The sequence below is a fragment of the Vigna angularis genome, chromosome 11 (assembly GCF_016808095.1).
Source record: "Vigna angularis cultivar LongXiaoDou No.4 chromosome 11, ASM1680809v1, whole genome shotgun sequence".
NCBI classification, from domain to species: Eukaryota; Viridiplantae; Streptophyta; class Magnoliopsida; order Fabales; family Fabaceae; genus Vigna; species Vigna angularis.
In genome coordinates, this window is record NC_068980.1 from 7,001,306 (window position 1) to 7,026,708 (window position 25,403).

The 25,403-nt window shown below is 26.3% G+C and overlaps 2 protein-coding genes and 1 non-coding gene across 3 annotated transcripts; 1 reads left to right on the forward strand and 2 right to left on the reverse strand.

Moving 5' to 3' along the window:
• Window positions 1–2,167: 2,167 nt before the first annotated feature.
• LOC108333490 (transcription factor MYB101) lies at window positions 2,168–5,263 on the forward strand. Its single transcript, XM_017568956.2, has 3 exons — window positions 2,168–2,866; window positions 3,688–4,531; window positions 4,652–5,263. Exons 1-3 carry the CDS (start codon window positions 2,519–2,521, stop codon window positions 4,885–4,887), a joined length of 1,428 nt encoding a protein of 475 aa, XP_017424445.1. The 5' UTR covers window positions 2,168–2,518; the 3' UTR covers window positions 4,888–5,263.
• Window positions 5,264–17,758: 12,495 nt separating this feature from the next.
• LOC108333146 ((+)-pulegone reductase) lies at window positions 17,759–24,797 on the reverse strand. The gene is made up of 5 exons (XM_017568493.2): window positions 24,312–24,797; window positions 24,059–24,225; window positions 18,466–18,548; window positions 18,173–18,299; window positions 17,759–18,075 (listed from the first exon to the last, which is right to left on the reverse strand). Exons 1-5 carry the CDS (start codon window positions 24,778–24,780, stop codon window positions 17,821–17,823), a joined length of 1,101 nt encoding a protein of 366 aa, XP_017423982.1. The 5' UTR covers window positions 24,781–24,797; the 3' UTR covers window positions 17,759–17,820.
• Window positions 24,798–24,850: 53 nt separating this feature from the next.
• On the reverse strand, window positions 24,851–24,924 carry TRNAN-GUU (transfer RNA asparagine (anticodon GUU)). Its single transcript has one exon. It is a non-coding gene; the product is annotated as a tRNA-Asn (tRNA).
• Between the last annotated feature and the right edge of the window lie 479 nt (window positions 24,925–25,403).

Sequence of the window (25,403 nt, forward strand, 5' to 3'; positions counted from 1 at the left end):
ACCCACCTAATTTTATTTTATTAGTTTATTATTTTATAAAACTCTAAAAATACTCTCCTCACTTAATTGTATACCAAGAAAGATTATTTTGTATTTTTTTATTATTATTTTGAATTGTCTTGAGTTTAACATCATTTTAGAAGTGAAATTTATTTAGATTTAAATTATAAAAAGTTTATAATTTTTTTATTTAAAAAAATTGTAATTAAGTGAACTAGTGAGCTAAACTATTTAATCCACCAACCAATAGTAGATCAGATCGGATTTAAATTTTTCTGCCTGACTAATAAATGAACCAAATTAAGTTAACTCACTAAGTGACCAACTGTGGTGGACCGAACCGAGTCGGACCAAATACCCGTTTTGACAGCAACATTAAATATACATTCATAACGTATATGAAACACTTCTTCTACTCACATATATTAAAAGAGGGGTTAGATTATTCTAGAATAATTCTTGATAAATTACCTTCTCCAATAATTTTTTTATATAACTTATATTTCATTAATTCAACCATTATATATTTTGGTAGTTCAATAAATCAAAGTTTAGGCTAATTGATTTTTTTTCATCAATGCTATAGTCAACACTTATTAATTTTATCGTTATATATAATACATGTTAATTAAATTTAGTCAATAATCAAATTTATTATATAGTTTTGAATAACTTTTTAATCAAATAATAATTATTAATCAATATTAATGTCATTAAATTTTTTTTACACTTAATATCTATTTTTTTATTTTGATGTATTTTCAACCTCGTATATGACTTTAAATAATTATAGAACAATTAAAAATTTAAAGATATGGTAATTATTTATTGACTGACATTGTAAATTTTGTTTAGAAGAACGGATTAAGAGGCTTATTATTGATTGATCGCTAGGAACATTTCACTATTATTTTAGTGATATTATAATTTGTGACTGAGTTTCAAAGATTTTGAGATAATTATTGATTTAGGTCTTCCCCTTTAGATAATTGTAGTTTTTTTTTCCTAATATTTATTAGTTAAAAAAAACTTAGTCAAGGGCCCTCCTTTCATTTCAATTTGACTAATTACTTTGTGTTGATTCAATTTAATTTACAGTTCAGAAATATATAAACTTGAATAAATCAGCCCAACCTTATACTTTCCCGTTTCCATATAAACAAAAATACGTAACTTGAATATGCACACACATCATTATAATATATTTAAACTATTGAATATTAATTATAAAGAGATATAATTTTTTTGTTTTGATTAATTATTAACAGTCAAAATTTATATTACAGCCAAAATGTTATTATTAATAAAAGTCAAAAGTGAGACAACCAAGATAAATATGATTTATATTTTCTAATGAAAAAACAATCATTTAAAACACTGATAATACATAGATAATTATGATTGGAATTCGAAACTGGGTATATAATGTATAAGCATAATTTGGACAGTAATTTATTAATTTTTATGACAAATGCATATATTGAAATTTCAAAATAATATGATCACTAAAACCTCATTTCTATTAATGAACAGAAAATGGAGAAAATATTACCATAAATGGCTTAATAATTATCATTACTGAATTTTTGGGACATAAAAGAAAACACTTAGAAGTCTATTACAACAAAAACACAGACAATTCAAGAAAAATGTGAAGTCATCACCTTTTTCTCCCAGACTTCCTATACACTCTTTTCTTTCTTTAATTTCCTCATATTTTCAACTAAATTCTCCTTTATTATTCTTACATGTAAAATAAAACTGTAATCATTACACAACACATTATTCAACCTAATAAATTTGTATACCGTAACTTGAACACTCAGGTTACATTTTTCTTTTTAATTATATAGCCTCAAATTTATCTCTTATTTATAGAAAAAATAACATAAAGAAATTATTAAAATAATTATTTATCAAAATAATTAAAAGTACTATATAATATATAGTAGTGGAGTAAAAAAAAAGGTGAAAATGAGAAGCAGGAAAAAGAACGTAGCACAGAGCATGCAAATCGGAGCGAAATTATAGCTCACACCTCTAATGACATATTTCACCCTTTGTCTCTCTTTCTTAGTTTTTTCTTTGTTTCGAAACACCAAATTAACCTTAGCAAACGCTACCTTTGCATTTGGCCTGGGCCCCACACGCTCTTCTTTCTTTCTTTCTCTCTCTGCATCTCCCAGTTTCTTCTTCTCCATAAAATCCAAGTTTCAACATCAAATCCAAACAAAACAGAAAACGAAGCAAAGAGAAGACAAAGGGCAGAAGGGTTTGTTCCCTTTATATCTCTCTGTCTCTTCTTCATTCTTCACCACCATTTCATCTCTCCTCTCTCTCTTTCTCTCTCTCTCTTCCACCCTTTTCCATTCATTCTCCTGAGAGGAGAGAGACAACAACTACAGCAACATCACCATCACCATCACCATCTCTCTGTAATTAAACAAAACAAACATTCTCCTATACACCACCTTCTCCTGTAACGCCCGGACCTCGCATTCTGTGAATTGTAGCTGTTATGGCGCGGACAGTCTCTAACAACGACATCACCAACGATGAAACAGGCGATGACAGCAATGCTACAACGAAGGAAGAGGGCGAGGTCAAAGGTCGCGTGAGGAAGGGACCCTGGACCCCATCAGAAGACGCCATCCTTGTAGAGTACGTGAAGAAGCACGGTGAAGGGAATTGGAACTCCGTGCACAAGAATTCTGGGTTGTTCAGGTGCGGCAAAAGTTGCAGACTTCGCTGGGCAAACCATCTCAGGCCTAATCTCAAGAAAGGTGCATTCTCTCCTGAGGAAGAACAAATCATCATCGACCTTCATTCCAAGCTTGGAAACAAATGGGCCAGAATGGCCGCACAGGTATATATATATATATATATATAAATATATCTATATCTATATCTTCACATAAAAATGCTTACTTAAACTTTTTGGGGTTTGTTTCTTTTTTTTGGCTCATGTTCGTGTCATCATCGTTTCTCTTCTCTTATGTGTTTATGGTCAGTGCAGCCTTTTTCCTTTTTCGGTTTCGGAAGTGAACACCCATTGGTTTGTAATTTGTTCCATCTGTGATTTGATGTCTGGTGGCGTGGATCTTTTCTACCACCCGCGCTGTTGACATGATTTGCATGATTTTTGCTTCTAGCCTCTTTTTTCTTTTTTACTTTCCTGATTTGTATCTGCTTGAGATCTGCTAAATTTGATTTAAAAGCTATCCATCGATGGCAAAGAACCAGAGACAGAGAAAGGGTTACCTTCCTGCTCTATGTGCTTATCTGTTTGTGTTGGGTTACAATTTTACTGGGTTTAGTTTCCAGCAATGATTATCAGTAAAACATTAAATGTTGAAGCTTTTGTCATAAAAAAAGATAATCTCGCTTTCTTACCTTTTGAACTTCAATGGAGTTTATTTTTTTGCTTGTTTTCCCTTTTCGTTTTAATTAATTACAGTTTCATGCATATTGTCAGATTTTGGATTTTGTATGAGCTGACCTCAGTCTTTTTGTCTGAATATATGGAATTGGTATCTTTGTTTATTTCTTTCAACAACGTACTTTCATCAGGACCCACTCGAGTTTTCTTTTGCCGAGGCTAAACACCAAACTTTATCACACCTTTACGTGATTTTGTTCGCCCACAACCTGTTTCTCTCACCATCTTTATCATGTTTCTGGTTTCAGTTACCTGGCAGGACCGACAATGAAATAAAAAACTTTTGGAACACCAGAATGAAAAGGCGTCAGAGAGCAGGGTTACCCATTTATCCTCCTGAGCTGCATGCAGAAGCCACTGCATTCAATCTACAACACCGCTACTTGGAAGACATACCTCATTCATCATTTGCTTTACTCCTATCTTCTTGTTACCCCAAGAAGCTCGATGACCCTAGCCAAACCAACGGTTTCAATGCCAATCCGCTGCAAAACCATCCTGATTCTGCCAACTTTTACATTAATCCATGCCTGAAGCACTTCAAGTTTTCCAATGACAATGGTGGAAGTACAAATCTTGCTTTGCCATTATCTCCTCTTTCTCAATATGGATCATCATCATCCACCCTTCTTAACCACAGTTTTGGTGATCATGGCATTATATCAGGGTCCCCATATGAATCCTTTCCTTTGGTATCAGGGTCCACCCCTGACATCTCTTCCAACCAAACACCAACCCCTGCTTCATCCTATGCTAGTGGTGTTGATGGCCTGATGGGATCTTCCACCATGGCTAATAATAATAATAATAACAATGACTACTATGAAGTTGCACCGTTGTCTCCTCCAGGAAACAGTGGACTGCTGGATGCTCTAGTGATGGAGGCTCAAGGACTTTCTCACAATAACAAGTCCAAGAATGAGGAGGACCCGACCCTTGCTGGAAAACTATCTTGTAAGAGAAAGAACATGGAATATGCGGATGAGGGACGCACTGAGCCTATGGTGTCAGCCATGAAGAAGAACAGTAGCAACTGTACTACTACTGAAAACCAGAGGGATGATGATAATAGCTTCTCTCAATTGTCAAAAGGTGAAACTTTTTCACTCTTGTGGCTGTTTCATATACTTTTTCACCTCAATTGTCAGGAGATTTATTAACAAAGCTGTAATGATGTGTTAAATTTTGATGATTTGGATGTGTAATATGCAGGGAAGAAAGTGATGAGAGAGGATCCGATGGAAGAGATGAATTCGATGGACGATGATTTGTTTAGTCTGCTGAATCAGTTTCCCTTAGAAACGCCAATGCCTGAGTGGTACCGTAGAGGGGAGAGTCAGTCATTGGGACTTGAAAATCAGCCGAATGCTTCACCACCTGACCCCGCTGATCAAGAGTATGCTTGGACTCTAGGAACTTGCTGGAACAACATGCCCAGCATATGCTAAATATAGCTTCTCGACAAAAATCTATGTCTTCTGTAATCATTACAGAACCAATTTAAAATCTCATTGTGAAGTAGATGTATGCAAATTAAACCCATATGGTATGTGTTAGAATTTAGAGATATTGAGTTAGCTAGCTAGGCTCATTATGCACCATGCCACACCCATATTCCATCTTCCTTATTTCATATTCCATATCTTTTCCTTCCTCTCTCAGAAACAATGGCTTGGTGTGAGAGTTAGACTTCAAATGTTTCTTTGTTTGTTTGTTTCCATTTGTAGTTAATTTTAGTTCTTCCTTGTGCAATTAGAGAAACAGTGCTGCAAAGGTTGCATCTCGATCGTTTAATTAGCATCCTATAGAATTAATGTTTGTGTACTTATGTGTGTTATCATATGCTTTATTAGACTTTCCGAAACCAAGTTTCATGGAACTGTAGCTGATTTACAATACCATTAAGTTGGTTCGTAACAGTATCTCCTTGCCCTAACGTAAATAATGCTGTAGTAATCTGTTCCTAGGTTGATAATGATCTGATGAATTATGACTAATAATTTATTCATCATTTGTCAGGTATATACGTGATTTCCAAATGTACTGCATAGGAATACTATATTATGATTCCTTTCGTTTGTGCAGCTAAACTGATATGGCTCTTAATTATAGGTGAAACTAATAATTGAGGTTACTAAGACTAGTCTCAAAAAAGAAAAATAGTTCTAAAGCGTGTTCAATCGCATTTCCTTATTAGTATATAATTTGGTATAAATAAATGTGAGTAAACCTAGATGAATTACTTTTTCACTGTTACTATTTATATATATATATATATATTTCTCTATATCTAATTTAATTAGTTTTATCACAATTAACTTGAAAAAAGTCGTTGTTAATTAGTGATAATATTTTTTAGTGACACTGTTACTCATATGGATTAATGTGCTAATTGAAATGGAAGAGACAAAATCATATTAGTTTTTAAAAATAAGGGATTAAATTGCAACATTTGAATTAAGGAATTAAATTTAATCATTTTTAATAGTGAGACAACAATTAAATATAATAAATCAACAAACCAGAAAAAGATATTTAAGATATAAAGCTTTTATAGTTATGTTATAGTTAATTTTCTCTGAAACAATTTTTATTATATTTATTTTGGGTTGAAGGAATTTAACGTGATTTTTTGAATAATATTATAATCGTTATTATTAATAATAAAATAAATTAAAGTAAAAAATAATGTCTCACGCTAGGCATAGAGGAATCCCGGTTAATTAGTTTATAACTTATTATTTCATCTTGTTTTTCTTTGTGGCTGTAAATTACCAAAAAAGAAGTGAAGGAGATCACCTGTCTTAATTACTAATCTATATGTTTCTTCAAAAATTCATCATTAATATCTCATCTAGTGACAAAACATCAATGCAAAAAGGAAAAAATGTTGAATTTAAATTGTGGGCTTTCATGTATAATTAGCATTAAATTATTAATTATTATTAATGATAAAAATATTGATGTAATATATTTAATGAGAATATAAAAAATTAGTTTAAAAATATTAAAAAGTAACTATTAATAAAACATGTGCAGCTAATTGAAAAAAAAATGTTTATTCATAGTTTAAAAGTTAAAAGGTATAAATGACATTTTGACAATTTTTAAATGAATGAAATCTAATTAAACGTATTGGAAATTTTATTTATTTCAAAATTTAAATATTTAGTGGAAACAAAAACGGTATCTTTAATCTAAGGTACTCGTAATTTGGTAAAAGAAATAAATAAAGGATTTGAAAACACAGTTTTGTCATAGTTGATTTAAATATTTGGTTAAATAGGTTTACCGGACTTAAATTTAAACTCATAATTATAATTTTTATTAAACTTTAAAAATAAATAAACATTGTTATTTTAACTACTCAATGATATTAATTTGTTTTTTGTGTTAATTAACACTTAAATTTAAATATTATCAAATAATATTGTAAATAGTTTAAACGTCAACTTAAAAATTATATCTATTTACATTTTTAAAGTTTAAAGATTAAATTGTATCAAAATTTTAAAAGAAAAATGATAAATTTAATTTTTTTGTATTAAAATTTAAGAATTAAAAGTATATTATATTTTTTAAATATTAATAAAGATAGATAAGTATGTGTAGACATAATTGTCTTATCTATAATAATATTATTATATAAAAGAAAATTCATTTTTTTGTGTACACACTGTTTTTCTTTTCAATTTATCGTTTAATATGTTACAATTTACCAATTTTATCTTGAGGGTGAATGTTTTTAAATTTAACTGTTTTTCTTTTTAAATTCAACCCTTTTTTACGTTTAAATATTTTTTAAAACTAAGATAACCATTTATAATAAATTATTAATGAACAAAAAGTTTCTACAACAAGATTATAAAAAATATTTATATTTACTTTAATAATTATATCTCTATTATTTTTTTTATCATTAGAAATGTGAAGAAGCATGCAGTGAATGTGTTTTTTCTGGTTAAAATGAATAAAAAATTGTTTTTTTTAAATAAAAATAGAGGGACACAGAATAAAAGAAAAAATCTGCTAAGCTTATTAAATAAACACTTTTGTTAAAAAACACAAACCAACTCATCTAAAGTCTGCTTAATTGTTATCGAATGATTTTTTTTCTATAAGAAACGACTGTGTAAAACTTACAAGTTTTTCTCCATAAATTATTCTCAATGTAAATATTAAAATAAATTACAGAACATATATCGATTATATAATAGTTATTTTTAGAAATTCTATTAATCACATACATAATAACTGAAGTGATAAAATATATAAATAACTGATGTGATAAAATAAAATAAATAAATTGTACACGTCTTTTCTACTCAACACCAAGAAAACAATTCTTGTGTTCACATAACACCGCCTAAAATTAAGAAAAGAAACGTTAATAATACATTCTTTGTTATTAACTAAAATTTATTGAAAAGTTATATTTTCTATATGTAACTTATGATTTAACGAATACTTTTTACCTTTTAATAAATTATAGCATGATAAAAATGTACTAAAAGTGCATCGAGGTTCCGCATGATAAATAAATTTTTACCTTTTATGTATATATATTAATTTGAATAAAAATATTATTAGAAAAACAATACACAAACAAACATGACTATATTTTGAAGTAATAATCTGTAATTATTTGAAATGGATGAATAGTATTTAAAATATTTTTTAATGTAGCAGTAAAAATTTTAATGTTCAAAATATTATTATTATAATAAATATAATTGACCTTTAAAGTAGTATGAAAACCAAATTATTTCTTAATCGAGGCATGTAATTACATGTCTCCATATTTTTTGAGCGTCTTCTAAGTTTTCTAAAGAAAAAATATTCTCCTTTTTTACATTAGTCTGAGAGTTTCATATTATATTTTAAGAATACATGATGTTTCATGTGTCTCGCCGCTTGTAGTTGGTATCAACGTCGCCCACTATCTATTCTTGTATTATTTTTGTATGGTGTCTGGATGTTCATGTCATGGTTGGGACAAATTTTTAGTAAATAATAGATCAGAACAATATTAATGCAATGTTATATATATTTGAAAGTGATATTTTATAGTTTTATTTATAAATTTTTACTTTTTTGTTAGTTTAATCACGGTTTAAATATATCTTAATTGACATTATCAGATTAATTCGTTATTATCATTGTTAATATAATCAGTATGCAATCAATTAATCATATTGTTCGGTTAAGGTGATAGGTAACGGATGATGTCTAAGAGATCGGTACATGATGACTGGCAGAAAAAATTTGGCTTAGAGTGGTTGATCAAGAGAAACTCGGCTAAGAAGAGTTCGACTCATGATAACCACTTAAGAGGATCTGGATTTAAGATGTCAACAGTTTTAAAATTTAAACGGTTTAATTAATAATTGATTGTTCAAGATTAAACAATAAAACATAATGTACATACGACAACTAATATAAAAGAAATATTTATTAATATTAAATATAAATATTTATTATTATTAAATATAGATGAAAGAGTTGTTCTAATCTTTAAAAAATAAAAGAATGAAATTTTTTTTAACTTAGTATTTATAGCTACTAAACCATATATTCTTAATGACAATCACTATATTTACCAATTCAACATAGATATTTTGAATTAGAGAAAACATAAAACAATATATAGATTAAATTACGTTTTTAAGTTTTAGAATTAGTAGTTCGTTCTTATACACTTAAACACCCTAGAGAAAAGGTTGAGAAGAATGAAGGAAGTGAATAAGGGTTTAAAGGTTTCTTGTTTTTTTATTTATTTTGAAAATAAAAATTATTTAAATACTCTTGAACTTAAAAACTTAGAATCCATAATATCTCAGACTACTTTCGTCTACTAAAACCCGGTAAACATTGTTAAAATACCAACTAAAAAAAGAACGTACACAATAACATATTAAACAAGTATATAGAAAAGAAATCTTGAATAAAATAGCAACAAAAATTTGCGTTTGACAATCTATGGTTGAGTCAAATTTTTAATGTGGTTGGATGATATCTATATAATATATTTTGATAATAAAGTTAGTAAATAATAGATCAGGAAAATATTAATGAAATGTTATATATATTTGAAAGTAATATTTTATTGTTTTATCTATAGTGGTTGTTATAAATTGTACTTTTTTTGTTAGTTTAATAACGGTTCAAATAGACCTTAATTTCGATATTATCAGGTTAATTTGTCATTATTATTTTTAATATAATCATTATACAATCTATTAATCATATTGTTTAGTTAAGGTGATAGGTCACCAATGATGTCTAAGAGATCGGTACAGGATGACTGGCAGAAAGACTCATAATAACCACCTAAGAGGATCTGGATTTAAAATGTCAACAATTTTGAAATTTAAACGGTTTATTTAATAATTGATTGTTCAAGATTAAACGATAAAACATAATGTACATACTACAACTAATATAAAAGAAATATTTATTAATATTAAATATAAATATTTATTATTATTAAATATAGATGAAAGAGTTGTTCTAATCTTTAAGAAATAAAAGAATGAAATTTTTTTTAACTTAGTATTTATAGCTACTAAGTCGGTTAAGAAGAGTTCAACTCATAATAACCAGCTAAAAGGATCTCGATTTAAGATGTCAATTGTTTTGAAATTTAAACCGTTTAATTAATAATTGATTATTCAACATTAACTCATAAAACATAATGTACATACGACAACTAATATAAAAGAAATATTTATTAATATTAAATATAAATATTTATTAATATTACATATAGATGAAAGAGTTGTTCTAATATTTAAGAAATAAAAGAATGAAAAGATTTTAACTTAGTATTTATATCTATTAAATAATATATTCTTAATGACAATCACTGTATTTACGAATTCAAGATAGATATTTTGAATTAGAAAAAACATAAAACAATATATAGATTAAATTTCACTTTTAAATTTTAGAATTAGTAGTTAATCTTCGTTCTTATACACTTAAACACCCTAAAAAAATGTTTGAGAGAAATGAGGGATGTGAGCAAAGATTTGGAGATTTCTTGTTTTTTTTTTAAATCTTGAGAATAAAAATTATTCAAATACTCTTCACCTTAAAAACTTAGAATCTATAATATATTAGAGTATTTTCATTTACTAAACCCGATACACATTACTAAAATGTACCAACTGAAAAAAGAATATACGCAAGTTAGCAATATATATATATATATATATATATATATATATATATATATGTATATATATATATGTATATATATATATATGTATATATATATATATATGTATATATATATATATATATGTATATATATATATATATGTATATATATATATATATACTATAGATATATATACATATATATATATATATATATATATATATATACATATATCTATATATATATATCTATATATATAATAAAATATTAAAACACTATATAGAAAAAAAAAATCTTGAATAAAATTGCAAAAAAAATTTGCATTTGACAATTTATTGTTGGGTCAAATTTTTAGTGTGGTTGGATGATATCTATATGATATATTTTGATACTAAAGTTAGTAAATAATAGATCAGAATATTATTAATGGAATGTTATTTGAAATTGATATTTTATAGTTTTATTTATAGTAGTTGTTATAAATTTTTCATCAGGTAAATTCATCATTATCATTGTTAATATAATCATTATGCAATTAATTAATCATATTGTTCGGTTAGGGTAATAGGTCAAGAATGATGTCTAAGAGGTTGGTACAGGATGACTGGCAGAAAAAGTTTGGCTTAGAGTGGTTGATCAAGAGAAACTCGGCTAAGAAGAGTTCGACTTATAATTACCAGCTAAAAGGATCTCGATTTAAGATGTCAATAATTTTGAAATTTAAACCGTTTAATTAATAATTGATTGTTCAAGATTAAACGATAAAACATAATGTACATACGACAACTAATATAAAAGAAATATTTATTAATATTAAATATAAATATTTATTATTATTAAATATAAATATTTATTATTATTAAATATAAATATTTATTATTATTAAATATAGATGAAAGAGTTGTTCTAATCTTTAAGAAATAAAAGAATGAAAAAAATTTAACTTAGTATTTATAGCTACTAAACGATATATTCTTAATAACAATCACGGTATCTACCAATTTAACATAGATATTTGAATTAGAAAAAACATAAAACAATATATAGATTAAATTTCGTTTTTAAATTTTAGAATTAGTAGTTTATTTTCGTTCTTATACACTTAAACACCCTAGAGAAAAGGTTGTGAGGAATGAGGGAGGTGGGTAAGGGTTTAAAGGTTTCTTGTTTTTTTATTTATTTTGTGAATGAAAATTATTTAAATACCCTTGACCTTTAAAACTTAGAATCTATAATATATGAGGGTATTTTCGTCTACCAAAACCCGGTACACATTGTTAAAATGTACCAACTGAAAAATAATGCGTAGACAAAAATACCCTTATATATCATGATTCTATGTTTTAAGGTTAAGGATATTTTAATAATTTTCATTCTCAAAACTAAAAAAAAAAAGAGAAATCCCCAAACCCTTACTCACCTCTCTCGTTCCTCTTAATCCTTTCTCTTTCATCTCTCTCACTCCAACCTTTTTAAAGAGTTAAGTCATTGACATATTCACCTTCTATTCACCTTCTATTCACCTTCTATTCACCTTCAAGTAAAGGTTCATTCAAGATCTCTCCAATTTCACCATCTTCACTAACCTCTTTAATTCCATCATCTGCATATGTTGAATCATCATCTCTAAAAAAAACTCTCCAGGCCAATTACCAATTCCTTGAGATGTCATTATGCTTGTGAAAATTAGATAAAATTATATAGGATAAAAATTATAAAATTAAAACTCATTATAAAATCATTTTTTGTAAGAAATTGTTTAACAACGAGTGTTTCTGATTTTTTCCAGGCCAATTACCAATTCCTTTTATGTCATTATGCTTGTGAAAATTAGATAAAATTAGATAAGACAAAAATTATAAGGATATTTTTGTCTACTAAAACCCGGTACACATTGCTAAAATGTACCAACTGAAAAACAGACGTACGCACGTTAGCAAACCCATATATATATATATATATATATATATATATATATATATATATATATATATATATATATATATATACAATAACATATTAAAAGAGTATATAGATAAAAAATTCTTGAATAAAATAGCAACAAAAATTTGCGTTTGACAATTTATGGTTGGGTCAAATTTTTAGTGTGGTTGGATGATATCTATATAATATATTTTGATACTAAAGCTAGTAAATAATAGATCAGAATAATATTAATGGAATGTTATATATATATATATATTTGAAAGTGATATTTTATAGTTTTATTTATAGTGGTTGTTATAAATTTGTATTTTTTTGTTAGTTTAATCACGGTTCAAATATACCTTAATTTTGACATTATCAGGTTAATTCGTCATTAATGAATTAATAATATTGTTCGGTTAAGGTGATAGGTCACGGATGATGTCTAAGAGATCAGTACATGATGACTAGTAGAAAAAGTTTGGCTGAGAGTGGTCGTTCAAGAGAAACTCGGCTAAGAAGAGTTCGACTCATAATAACCAGTTAAGAGGATCTCGATTTAAGATGTCAACAGTTTTGAAATTTAAACCGTTTAATTAATAATTGATGGTTCAAGATTAACTGATGAAACATAATGTACATACGACAACTAATATAAAAGAGATATTTATTAATATTAAATATAAATATTTATTATAATTAACTATAAATATTTATTAATATTAAATATAAATATTTATTAATATTAGATATAAATATTTATTAATATTAGATATAGATGAAAGAGTTGTTGTAATCTTTAAGAAATAAAAGAATGAAAAGATTTTAACTTGGTATTTATATCTACTAAACGATATATTCTTAATGACAATCAGTGTATTTACGAATTCAAGATAGATATTTTGAATTATAAAAAACATAAAACAATATATAGATTAAATTTCATTTTAAAATTTTTGAATTAGTAGTTTATCTTCGTTCACTTAAACACCATAGAGAAAGGGTTGGGAGGAATGAGAGAGGTGAGCAAGGATTTGGAGGTTTTTTGTTTTTTTTTTAAGTTTTAAGAATGAAAGTTATTTAAATACCCATGACCTTAAAAACTTAGAATCCATACTATATGATGGTATATTCGGCTACTAACACCCGGTACACATTAGTAAAATGTACCAACTAAAAAAAGAGTGTATGCAAGTTAGCAAACTCAATAAATATATATATATATATATATATATATATATATATATATATATATATATATATATATATATATATATATATATACATACAATAACATATCAAAAGAGTGTATAGAAAAAAAAATCTTGATTAAAATTGCAACAAAAATTTGCTTTTGACAATCTATGGTTGGGTCAAATTTTTAGTGTGGTTGGATGATATCTATATAATATATTTTGATACTAAAGTTAGTAAATAATAGATCAGAATAATATTAATGGAATGTTATTTGAAAGTGATATTTTATAGTTTTATTTATAGTAGTTGTTATAAATTTTTCATTTTTTGTGAGTTTAATCACGGTTCAAAATACCTTAATTGACATTATCATCAGGTTAATTTGTCATTATCATTGTTAATATAATCATTATGCAATCAATTAATCATATTGTTCGGTTAGGGTGATAGGTCACAGATGATGTCTAAGAGGTCGGTACAAGATGACTGATAGAAAAAGTTTGGCTTAGAGTAGTCGATCAAGAGAAACACGGCTAAGAAGAGTTCGAATCATAATAACCAGCTAAGAGGATCTCGGTTAAGATGTCAACAGTTTTGAAATTTAAACCGTTTTATTAATAATTGATAGTTCAAGATTAACTGATGAAACATAATGTATATACGACAACTAATATAAAAGAAATATTTATTAATATTAAATATAAATATTTATTATAATTAACTATAAATATTTATTAATATTAAATATAGACGAAAGAGTTGTTGTAATATTTAAGAAATAAAAGAATGAAAAGGTTTTAACTTAGTATTTATAGTTACTAAACTATATATTCTTAATGACAATCATTGTATTTACTAATTCAACATAGTTAATTTGAATTAGAAAAAACATAAAACAATATATAGATTAAAGTTCGTTTTTAAATTTTAGAATTAGTAGTTTAGCTTGGTTTTTATACACTTAAACACTATAGAGAAATGAGTGGAGGAACGAGGAAGATGCGTAAGGGTTTGAGAATTTCTTGTTTTATTTAGTTTTAAGAATAAAAATTATTTAAATATTCTTAACCTTAAAACTTAGAATCCATAATATATAATAATATTTTTGTTAATTAAAATCTGATATACATTACTAAAATGTACCAACAAATAAAAGACGGTATACAAGTTAGCAAAAGTGTATATATATAACAACATATTAAAAGAGTGTATAGTAAAAAAAAAATCTTGAAAAAATTGCAACAAAAGGCCGCGTTTGACAATCTATTGTAAAGACAAACTGGTTCTAACACAAATGAAATTTTGTATTTGTAAAAATTAAAAATAAAAATAAAAATAATGTTAAATAAGTGTAGAAATTTTTTTAGTGTGAAAATATTATTATCTTAAAAAAATTATAAAGAAAATTGTAGTGACGTTACCATCCACTGTTTCTACTTTATTTCTTCATGCCATATTTACGGATCTAAAGTATTACAAATCCCAATCACTTTACCCCATAAACTGCTAAAATCAGTTACTAGTTTCGATGCAGTTTGTGATTCAATTAATAATTGTGAAATCACTTTTTGTTTGCTTTTATTCTTGTGCTCATCACTTGAATGTATGAATTTGAAGATGGACTTAGAAAAATAGATTTAGAAAAAAAGAAAGAGAAAAGATTATGTGATTTAAATGAATTTAGAATACAACTTTATATATAATGTGATGAGTATAATAAATTAAACAAAAATAGTTAATAAAAATAAAATATGACAATTTTATTCTTAATTATAAAAGTAATTTAAAATAAAATATAATTAATGTTAATTAGATTAAAATTAAAAGTTAACTATGATAATATTTATTATAATAATAATTAATTATTATTATAATTATAACAATTATTATTATAATAATATTAATTATTATTATTATAAATAACTTTAAATATGTTGCTGGTTTCTTAATTTATAGTGAAAATTAGAATTAGTATTTTTTAAAATTTTAGTTTAATTTAATTCTTCAACTTTACAAATGTATAAATTTAGTTTTTTTAACTAAATTTATTAGATTTATCATGAAATGTGTGTGAAATATTAAATAAATCTATCAAAATTTAGTTAAAAAAAAATAAATGCATACACTTTTAAAATTGAAAAATAAATTAAAATTTAAAGAAGAATTAATTCTAATTTTCATTAAAAGTTAAGAAACAAAAAAATTTAATCTTTATAAATATTATATAAAATATATTTAATTGAAGAAAAAAAAAGATAAACTAATATATTTATATAATGTGTTGCAGCAGTAAGGAGGAGGGCAAAATTTAATTGGACTGTGTATTGAATTAAAAAAGGAGAGCAATTACGATATTATAGGATTGTTTACGAACTTTCCTTTTTTTTTATTTTTGTTTAAAATTGAGAAAGACTCTTTTTTTTTTTTTTTTCATTTTCTCTACACTCGATATTTCCGTGCATGTCAGCCGATCAAAATATAAGTATTATTGACAAATCTCTCTTCATGAATAGAACTTACCTTAAACAAACATAGCCTAAACGCATAAGTTATATTATTTTTTTTAATTTTTTATTTACAAACTTTATAAAGTGAAGTCTGCATATTTTTATTGTATACTATAAATATATTTTATTTTTAATTGTTGTAGAGTTCTTAGCACATTTTCATAAATTTATGAGTAATTAATAATAAGTAATGCAATAAATTAAAGATTAAATAAGTAATTCAATGAAAATTAGAAATAATTTTTCTTCAAAACTTTAATTAATTTAATTTCTCAACTTTATAAAATATTTTTAGTTTTTTTAACTAAATTTTTTAAATTTATTTAATGTTTCAAACGTATTTTATGACAAAATTTAAGTTACTTATATCGTTTGATACATTTTCGTTTCGATGTTAATGAAAAACATCTTTTAAACATGAAATAAATTTAACAAAATTGAATTAAAATAACTAAACCCATACAGTTATAAAGATGATAAGTAAATTGATCTAAAATTTCGAAGATGACTTAATTCTAACTTTCACTAAAACTAAAAATATATTTAACTCATAAATTAACAACCACGTTAATAAATTTAATGTGATTTTGATATTATTTTAAGGAGATTTAAATATAATTTAATTTTATAAAACTAATTTACCAAGCAAAATTTGATTTGTACTTATTTATATATATGATAAATTATTTTATATATAATTGATGTAATATTTTTCAATATACACAGAAATAGGAAGGGAGGTAAATGTTTATATAATAGTTGTAATTGCACTTTAAAATCACATAGATTGCATGAGTGAAAGTGTTATTCATACTTTGTCCATAAGATGTGGAAAGCAAGGAAACAACTCAAATTCCGCTAAAGGATCCACTTTTTAATCCAAATGTAACCCTTGTGCTCTACAATATCATATTATTTTTCTTTTCATAATTTTTCATTTCCTTTACACTTTCAACTTCCTTTAAGAATTCCCGTTGCTAGATGGAAAATTGCTTTCTTTCTAAATCTTAAAATATTATGGGTAAATTTTAATAATAACAATATATTGAAATTAAGCTATTTAATTAAAATATAAATTAAATTATTGGGTATGAAAGTAACGAAGTGTCAAAACCCTTGCTGGACAAAACCCTTGCAAAATTACAAAGTTAAAGTTTTACTATGAGAAATAACTCAGTGTAATATTTTAAATTCATTACACATTAAGTATTGTATGACATGTTTAATTTTTAGTTGAGAAAACTTAATTTTAACTTGTTATTATGTGTCGTTAAATATAAAAAATTAAAAAAATAAATGTTTTAATTTTAACATATTAAAATATTTTTTAAATTTTTTGTATCAATCTTGTATTTATCAAATGTTAGTAAAAGAATTCAATCACAACCTTTTTATGTTTTAGCACTAAACGAATTTTATAACTCTTTTTTCTAATACGCATATTATTAAAATATTAAAGACTAAAGACTATTTTCAATCAGCAGAATTGTAAAATTAAAAACATATAGATATTCGGTCTTACAACAGTAGACATAAAGATGTAGTGTTGGAGATTATATATCATAAGTAGATGTTTAAGAGAAAGTTCCTTAATTATTAAGTTGAACAACAACTTTTCCAATATTAGAGCTGGTAAAGAGAGAGGCTAAGCTATCCAAAAAGCTCTCAATTCCAACATTTATTTTGTTCTTTGACGTAACCTTTCCCTCTTTTATGTATCCTTCCATGTCTTTAGCAAAATCTCCAAAACGATTCCAATATGATTCAAGCATAAACCCCTCCATCCTCACCTGCTTCCCCACCATATTCAACAGGTTTCTCACCCCTTCTCTTTCGGTCCAAACCTGCTCCATAATCAACTCTTAGTTATTCAAAAAACCAACACATTCATTCTCAACAATTATCACTCTAATGTCATTTTCATAAATAACATAAACTCACCTTGTTATATTGAGATATCATCCCGCAAAGTGCTATCCTTGCATGTTTGTTGACATGGTTAAGAACTGATTCAAGCATTTTACCGCCAACATTATCAAGGTAAACATCAATGCCATTCGGAAAGTATCTGCATAATCTCAAATGTTATTGCAGAACTTCAGGTAAATCTTATGTTAATCATTTCAGGGGTCAATTTTCTCAATAGGAATCTCAGGAATTCAAGTATTATTAAACCACAATTAAAAAACATTGACACATAATTTTGAAGAATCAAATTGAGAGCACTGGATTACTTGCTCAAAGCCGCATCATAATCTGATTCCTTATTGTAGTTGAATCCATCGTCATAACCAAATTCTTCTTTGATGAGCTTCACCTGAGAAACCAACCATTGAGCTATGAGTTGAATATCATTGTTAACCCACCCATTCACACCCAATGTAACTCGACCTATATAAGTTGACTTATCCACCAATTCTTGATTTTAATTTTATAAATATAAATGAGAATGAATAAATATGAACAATTTTATTTTAGGACAATGATAAATATTTTAAGCTTTTAAATTTCAATTTTTTATAAGATTATAAAATAAATTATCTTTTGGATAAATAGACCACCCACAAATGGAAAAAGTAACTAGACTTTAGTTTGGATATTGTACAGTGTAAATATTAGTTTCTATTAAAAGTAATAGAGGTTGATTTCTATACTGTATGTAAACTAATTAGAAAATTATGGTTATCAACTTTGAAGGTACTTTGTAGAAAAGTCAACAAAAACTATCTATGAAATATTGTAATCTGAAGTGTTACAATTCGCTAAAGATGCATAAATATTTTCCCTATTTACAAACTTTTGTTTAAATATGATTTCTAAATAATCTATATCTTTTATATCATGCTCTTTTTAAAATAGTTTTTTTTAATTAAGTTTTAAATCTCAATATAAAATTATTTATTATTTTATATTAATTAAATATTGTTTAATTTTAATTACAAAACTTCGTGTCTGTAAAAAAACAAATAAATAAGATGATAAAATAAAATATCAGTCACACTACTTAATTAACAAAAATATTAACTAAAAATGTAAAAATTTAAATACTCAATATAAAAAAAATATTTAGTAAAATTTATACGTAAAACTTTATTAAGTCTAAAATTAATTAGAATGTTATTCTCTCCACCATCACCAATGCTCCTGCACCTCCCCATACCTAATTTGTGTAACATCCCAATATCTCACGCCAGATATATATTGTAACATTACATTTACGGTAATATCCCGTAATCTCACACTTATAAATTCATAATTAATATATGTCTACACATGTTTTAAACTCAGATTTCAACTATAATCTCATAAATATAATTCGAATTCTTCTAACTTATTCTTCTGTCTCTCCCTTCATTGGCATTGGATCAGACGACATTCCTTCATCTGCTCCCGTATAACGAATTATACGATCATCGCACATACCCAAACACAAAACAAACACAAACAAGTAGGGTGAGCTAACATGCAACAAATCATTTAAAACATGTATAATTACCTTGATATAAACATCATATAATAATTATGTTCGACACCCTCATACCACAATCCCTATTAGACACTCGTCTCACAATACCCAATAGACACCACAATACCCAATAGACACTCATCCGGATGATACGTTGATGAGCGGTCACGGGAGGTTATGCACTTGGAATGACTTCTACTTCTTCTTACAAATACACTTCCAAAATACTTCATACCATTCACAAGGTTAGTCCCCTCACTATGTCCAAAACCGGCACATAGACCAGGACCTCCTGCTCCTCTCACCACATAATTCATCCCTCTCTACTTGAGACTAGATGATTATTAGAGTATCAGGATAACCTCCAACTACGGGACCCTCAACATCAACATATACACAAATACTATAATATTACTGAATCTCTCCACGAGACTCATGCCATACTCATATTCCTCAACTCATATTATACCATTACGAAATCTACCCTTAATCCTCATACACATACTCTGACATTACAGAATCTCTCCGCGAGACTCATACCATACTCACATTCCTCGACTCATATTATACCCTTACGACATTTCCCCGTAATACTCATACATGTGTAGATGCATAAATTCAAATCAAATAAACTTCAATCATTTCAGAAATCATACAAACTGAATATATTCCAACAAGATATATTACATGATAATTTAACAGTACATAATCTGTACACAAGATTTAAGTTAAAAACCTGTCGAGTAGACTTCCAGGAAAGAGAGGTGCGTCACAATGGACAACTTAAGTACCAAGTCTTTCCTTAGCCAAAGTGTTCCTCAACTAGTTTTTAACAAATTTCTTATTAACAGATTCAAAACAACAGCATATAATATTTATACCGAATATCAATATAGATAAACATACAGTAAGCATTAACAATATTCATACATAATTTCAAGACATGAATAGTAATAAAACAGTACTAAATCATAATATAAAAGCTTAGAAAAGTTAGCTCCCCTACCTCTATTCCAGACTTAATCTCCTGCTCCGAATTTGTTTCCCCCGAAACCCTTCAGAACCTCTACTCTTCTTGCAACTAAAAATTTCTCCCTAACTCTTTCTTCTCTATTTCTCAAGCTCTCACTTGATTCATCTTTTCTTGGTGCAAAATACCTTTCCCTCCTATGGCTATTTATAGTAAAAAAAAATTTACTATTCATTAATATTTTAATATTATTTATTATTTTAATATTATTTAAAAATAATATTTCAATCATTTTCTCACCAAATCTGATCCTAATTTCTACCTACTACTTTCTTCCATGCTAAGAAATCTTAATGCTGAAAATTTATTTTTACTATTTACTTTTTACCATTTACTATTTACTTTTTACTATTCAATTTAAAAAAATTTACTAAATAAGTTACCAAAAATTTGAACCTCTCCTTCTAAAATTACTATAATTTTATATCCAAAATTTATATTTTTCTATCCATTAAAATTATTATTACTAATAAAATGCTAAAATTTACTATTATAAATTTTTTCATGGGTTTTACAATTTGTCCTTGCTATAAAACGAATGTCAACATCCGTTTTGCCTTCAATGGATGTTGACATCCATTTACATATTTTATATTTTATTTTATTACTTTTATTAAAAAAAATAGAAAATGTGGCACATCCGTTTAATAAGTTTTTAAAAAATATTTTAATTATTATTTAAATAATAATACATAAATTAAATTAATAATTATTATTTAATTAAATAAAATAAAATAAATTTATAAATAATTAAGTAATAATTATAAAAAAATTAAATAATATTTATATATTAATTTAAAATATAATAAATTAAAAAACTAAAAATTAAAGAAAAAATAAACAAACTTCAACGGATGTCGTCACATCCGTTTTAATAAATTTTTTAAAAATTATTTTAATTATTATTTAAATAATAATACATAAATTAAATTAATAATAATTATTTTATTAAATAAAATAAAATTAATTTATAAATAATTAAGTAATAATTTAAAAAAATTAAATAATATTTATATTCATTTAAAATACAATAAATTAAAAAACTAAAAACTAAAAAAAAAAAATCTCAACGGATATGGCACATCCGTTAACGGACATCCATTTTAATAAATTTTTTAAAAAATATTTTAATTATTATTTAGGTAATAATACATAAATTTAATTAATAATAATTATTTTATTAAATAAAATAAAATTAATTTATAAATAATTAAGTAATAATTTTAAAAAAATTAAATAATATTTATATATTAATTTAAAATACAATAAATTAAAAAACTAAAAACTAAAAAAAAAAAAAAACCTCAACGGATATGGCACATCCGTTGAAGAATAATTCTTCAACGGATGCCGACATCCGTTTAAGAAAGAGGTGGAGTATAAGATATTTTAAAATATAAAAGATAGTTTTGAAATTTAAAAAAATATAGTGGCGCAGGGAGCAATGTGGGGTGGTGTAGGGAGTAACTCTCAATTAATTATTATCACAATATAGCCCAATAGTTTTAATTGAAACTGAGTTCAGTCACCACCAAACTAGCCCAATTTGGCGACACTGCTATAATAGGCCCAGAAAACTGGCCTGTCTATGAAAGTAGGGCTTCTATCAATAAGGTCCAAAGAAAACAACCAAAATCCTTTAAAAATCGAATCATGAATGATTATTTATGACCATAAAAGAAAAAAAATATAAGATTACAACCTTTTACTTTTAATGTGAAAATTGACCAGATCACAAGATAAAAAAGGTTTGTTACAAATTTGGATTAATTTAGTTATGAAATTACAGAGATCTGGGTTTGATTTTAAATTAATTACCGAAAGAGCTAAGTTGTATATAATAGTCATGATTTTGTTTTGAAGTAATCATGAAATACATACATAATTTCTTAATAATATTAAAATCGTATTTTTGAATGACGATTTTTGTAAAGACTAAACTTAATTAATCATGAAAATTAACCTCAAAATAAAATCTAATTATGTGATAGAAGTCATTTAACTATATTAAACTTTGCATTGAAGTTAATTCTCGTGATTAATTAAGTTTATTCTTCGAAAAAATCATTTTAATATTATTGAAAAAATCGTGTATGCATCTCACGACTTTTTGGAAACAAAGTTATAACCACAAAGTAGGATTTAGTCCTTTTAGTAATTAATTTAAAATCAGACTTAAATTCATAATTTTAAAAGTAAATTTACTTATATTGGTAAAAAAACAGATAAAGAATTCCAAATGCACCAAACGAAAAAATATTTATAGTATTTAATGTTAGGGATTATCTATGCAATTTTTTTTATATATATAATTTTTACCTTATAATTTTTTTTTATACTTTCTAACAATTTTTAATTTCTATAATTTATAATAAATTATTCTTAATAAGTAATCATGATAAAAGACGGAAAGTGTTTTTACTATATAATTATAACAATTAATAAAAAAAATTGTTTTTTCAGTCATGTTTCTATATATTTTATTGATAATATTTTTAATAAGTTATATTTTATTTTTTATTAGTGTACGAGAAAAAGGTCCTCCGATATTTATTTTCAGTAACAGATTTTTGGAAACTTTAATTGAAAACTGAATCAATAAAAAATGGATTTATATTTCAATTATTTTATTTAAGTAATTACACAGTTTAATTAATGTTGAAGAGAGTAACTTGATATGAGGAAATGTCCAATTTTAAAGCATTGCCAATAAAATTTTACTATTCATTTAGAATTGAAATTCCTCTAAAGTCAGAAAAAGTAAACTGAGAGAGCAAACAAGTTTACCATTACTTTAAAATTATTTATGTTAATAAAGTATTCTAATTATAGTTATTAGACATCTGTCTCCAACTAAAAGTATCACAAAAATGGAAGTAAATCTTTTTCATAAATTATTTTTTAAAAAAACAATTTCAAATAAATAAACAGTCACATTTTATATTATAAATCTCCTCAATGATTCGAATGTGAAAGTTTTGAAACGTGCATCACCACAACCAGACATTCTCAGTGGTGGGACATTGACGATGACACGCCGGGAGCAACAATTATTATTTTTAAATAATATTATCCACAGAAGGATGAAAAAGTATCTCAAAAGCATAAAGAAAAATATGAAATAAAGATTTCTTTTGAAAACCCTTGTAGATTCTCCCCATTTTATTTTTAAAATATATAAAATAAAAATTAGCTGTATGTTGAAAATAAAAAGAAAATTAAGAAAATGTTTCTAAAAGCCCTGTTGTGAGATGTTAACGTTATGCACGTGGATTGTGAAGTAAAATTAAAAATGTGAGGAAGTAAAAGAAGATTTGGGAAATGAAATTACCTTATCATCTGAACCAGTGCTTCCGATGACTCTACAACCACGGATCTTAGCTAACTGCCCAGCACTCATACCAACCGCACCGGAGGCAGCAGATATGAACACATTGGAGCCGGGTTTCGGGTCTCCCAGAACCACTATTCCCACCCATGCCGCAAACCCTGGTACTCCTGCACGCATAATCACATACAATAAATTCTAATAATTCCTAGGTGCTTCCTTAATTGCGTTTCTGATTTTCATTAAGCATAAGTACCTAAGGCACTTAGATAATCCGGCAACGAAATTCCACTAGCAGAGTCAATTTTCCGAAGTATACTCGAGGAAGGAACTATACAGTACTCAGCCACCGGAGCAGAAGGGGCTAAGACTAGATCGCCCTCCCTGTACTTGCTGTCTTTAGATCCAACTACCTTCCCAACTGCATACGCTGTAATCACCTGGTTGGGTTGGTATTGCGGAATGAAGAGGCCGTCCAAGGTGCCGGTGAGTCGGGTGCGGAGGTATGGGTCGACGGAGATAAAGAGAATCTGGAGGGAGACGTGGTGGTCGGGGATTGAATGAGAGGCTAGTGAGAGAGTGACGGTTCGGAGTTTGAGATTGTCCGAGGTTGGAACACCCTCCGGCGAATATGCAGCTAAGTACCATTCTTTGCTTTCTACAACGCCGTCCATCTTTCTCCTCACTGCAGGCGATTTGGATCTCACAAAGAAATAAATTATCATAAAGATTGTAAATAAAGGGAAAACAAGAAATAAATTATCATAAAAATTGTAAATAAAGGAAAAATAAAATCGCTAGAAGGAGGGCTTGAACCTCCGACCTTGTGGTTAACAGCCACACGCTCTAACCAACTGAGCTATTCCAGCCGCGGATAATTATTGATGTTTCATTTTATATAAATCCCCTAAGTTTTGTTTCGTTGCAATTTATGTATTTATTTGAATTCATGGAATACAGTAAATGAATTAAGTATGTGAAGATATGCATATTATTCTCAAACGAATATATATGACTTATTGAAAATGACTTTAAATTTAATTATCGCCTAAACACATATGATTTTATTTGTATAATCGAAAAGGAAACACGTCGTAAATTTTAGGTAAAAGTGTTAGTTGTTATGTATAGAAAGATGTGTCCATCACTGACTTCATTAATAAAATTGTTGTGTGCTAATGTTTTTATTCATTATCAACAGTTTAGAAGTGTCTATTCTTTTAAATAATATTTTTTTTACGTTCAATTTATTATGTGTAAAATAACTTTTATGTTCAGCAACATTTTTCTATACCAACAGCATAAAAATTAGCATGCATTTGATAAATGGTTAGTTTGTTATGTTAAA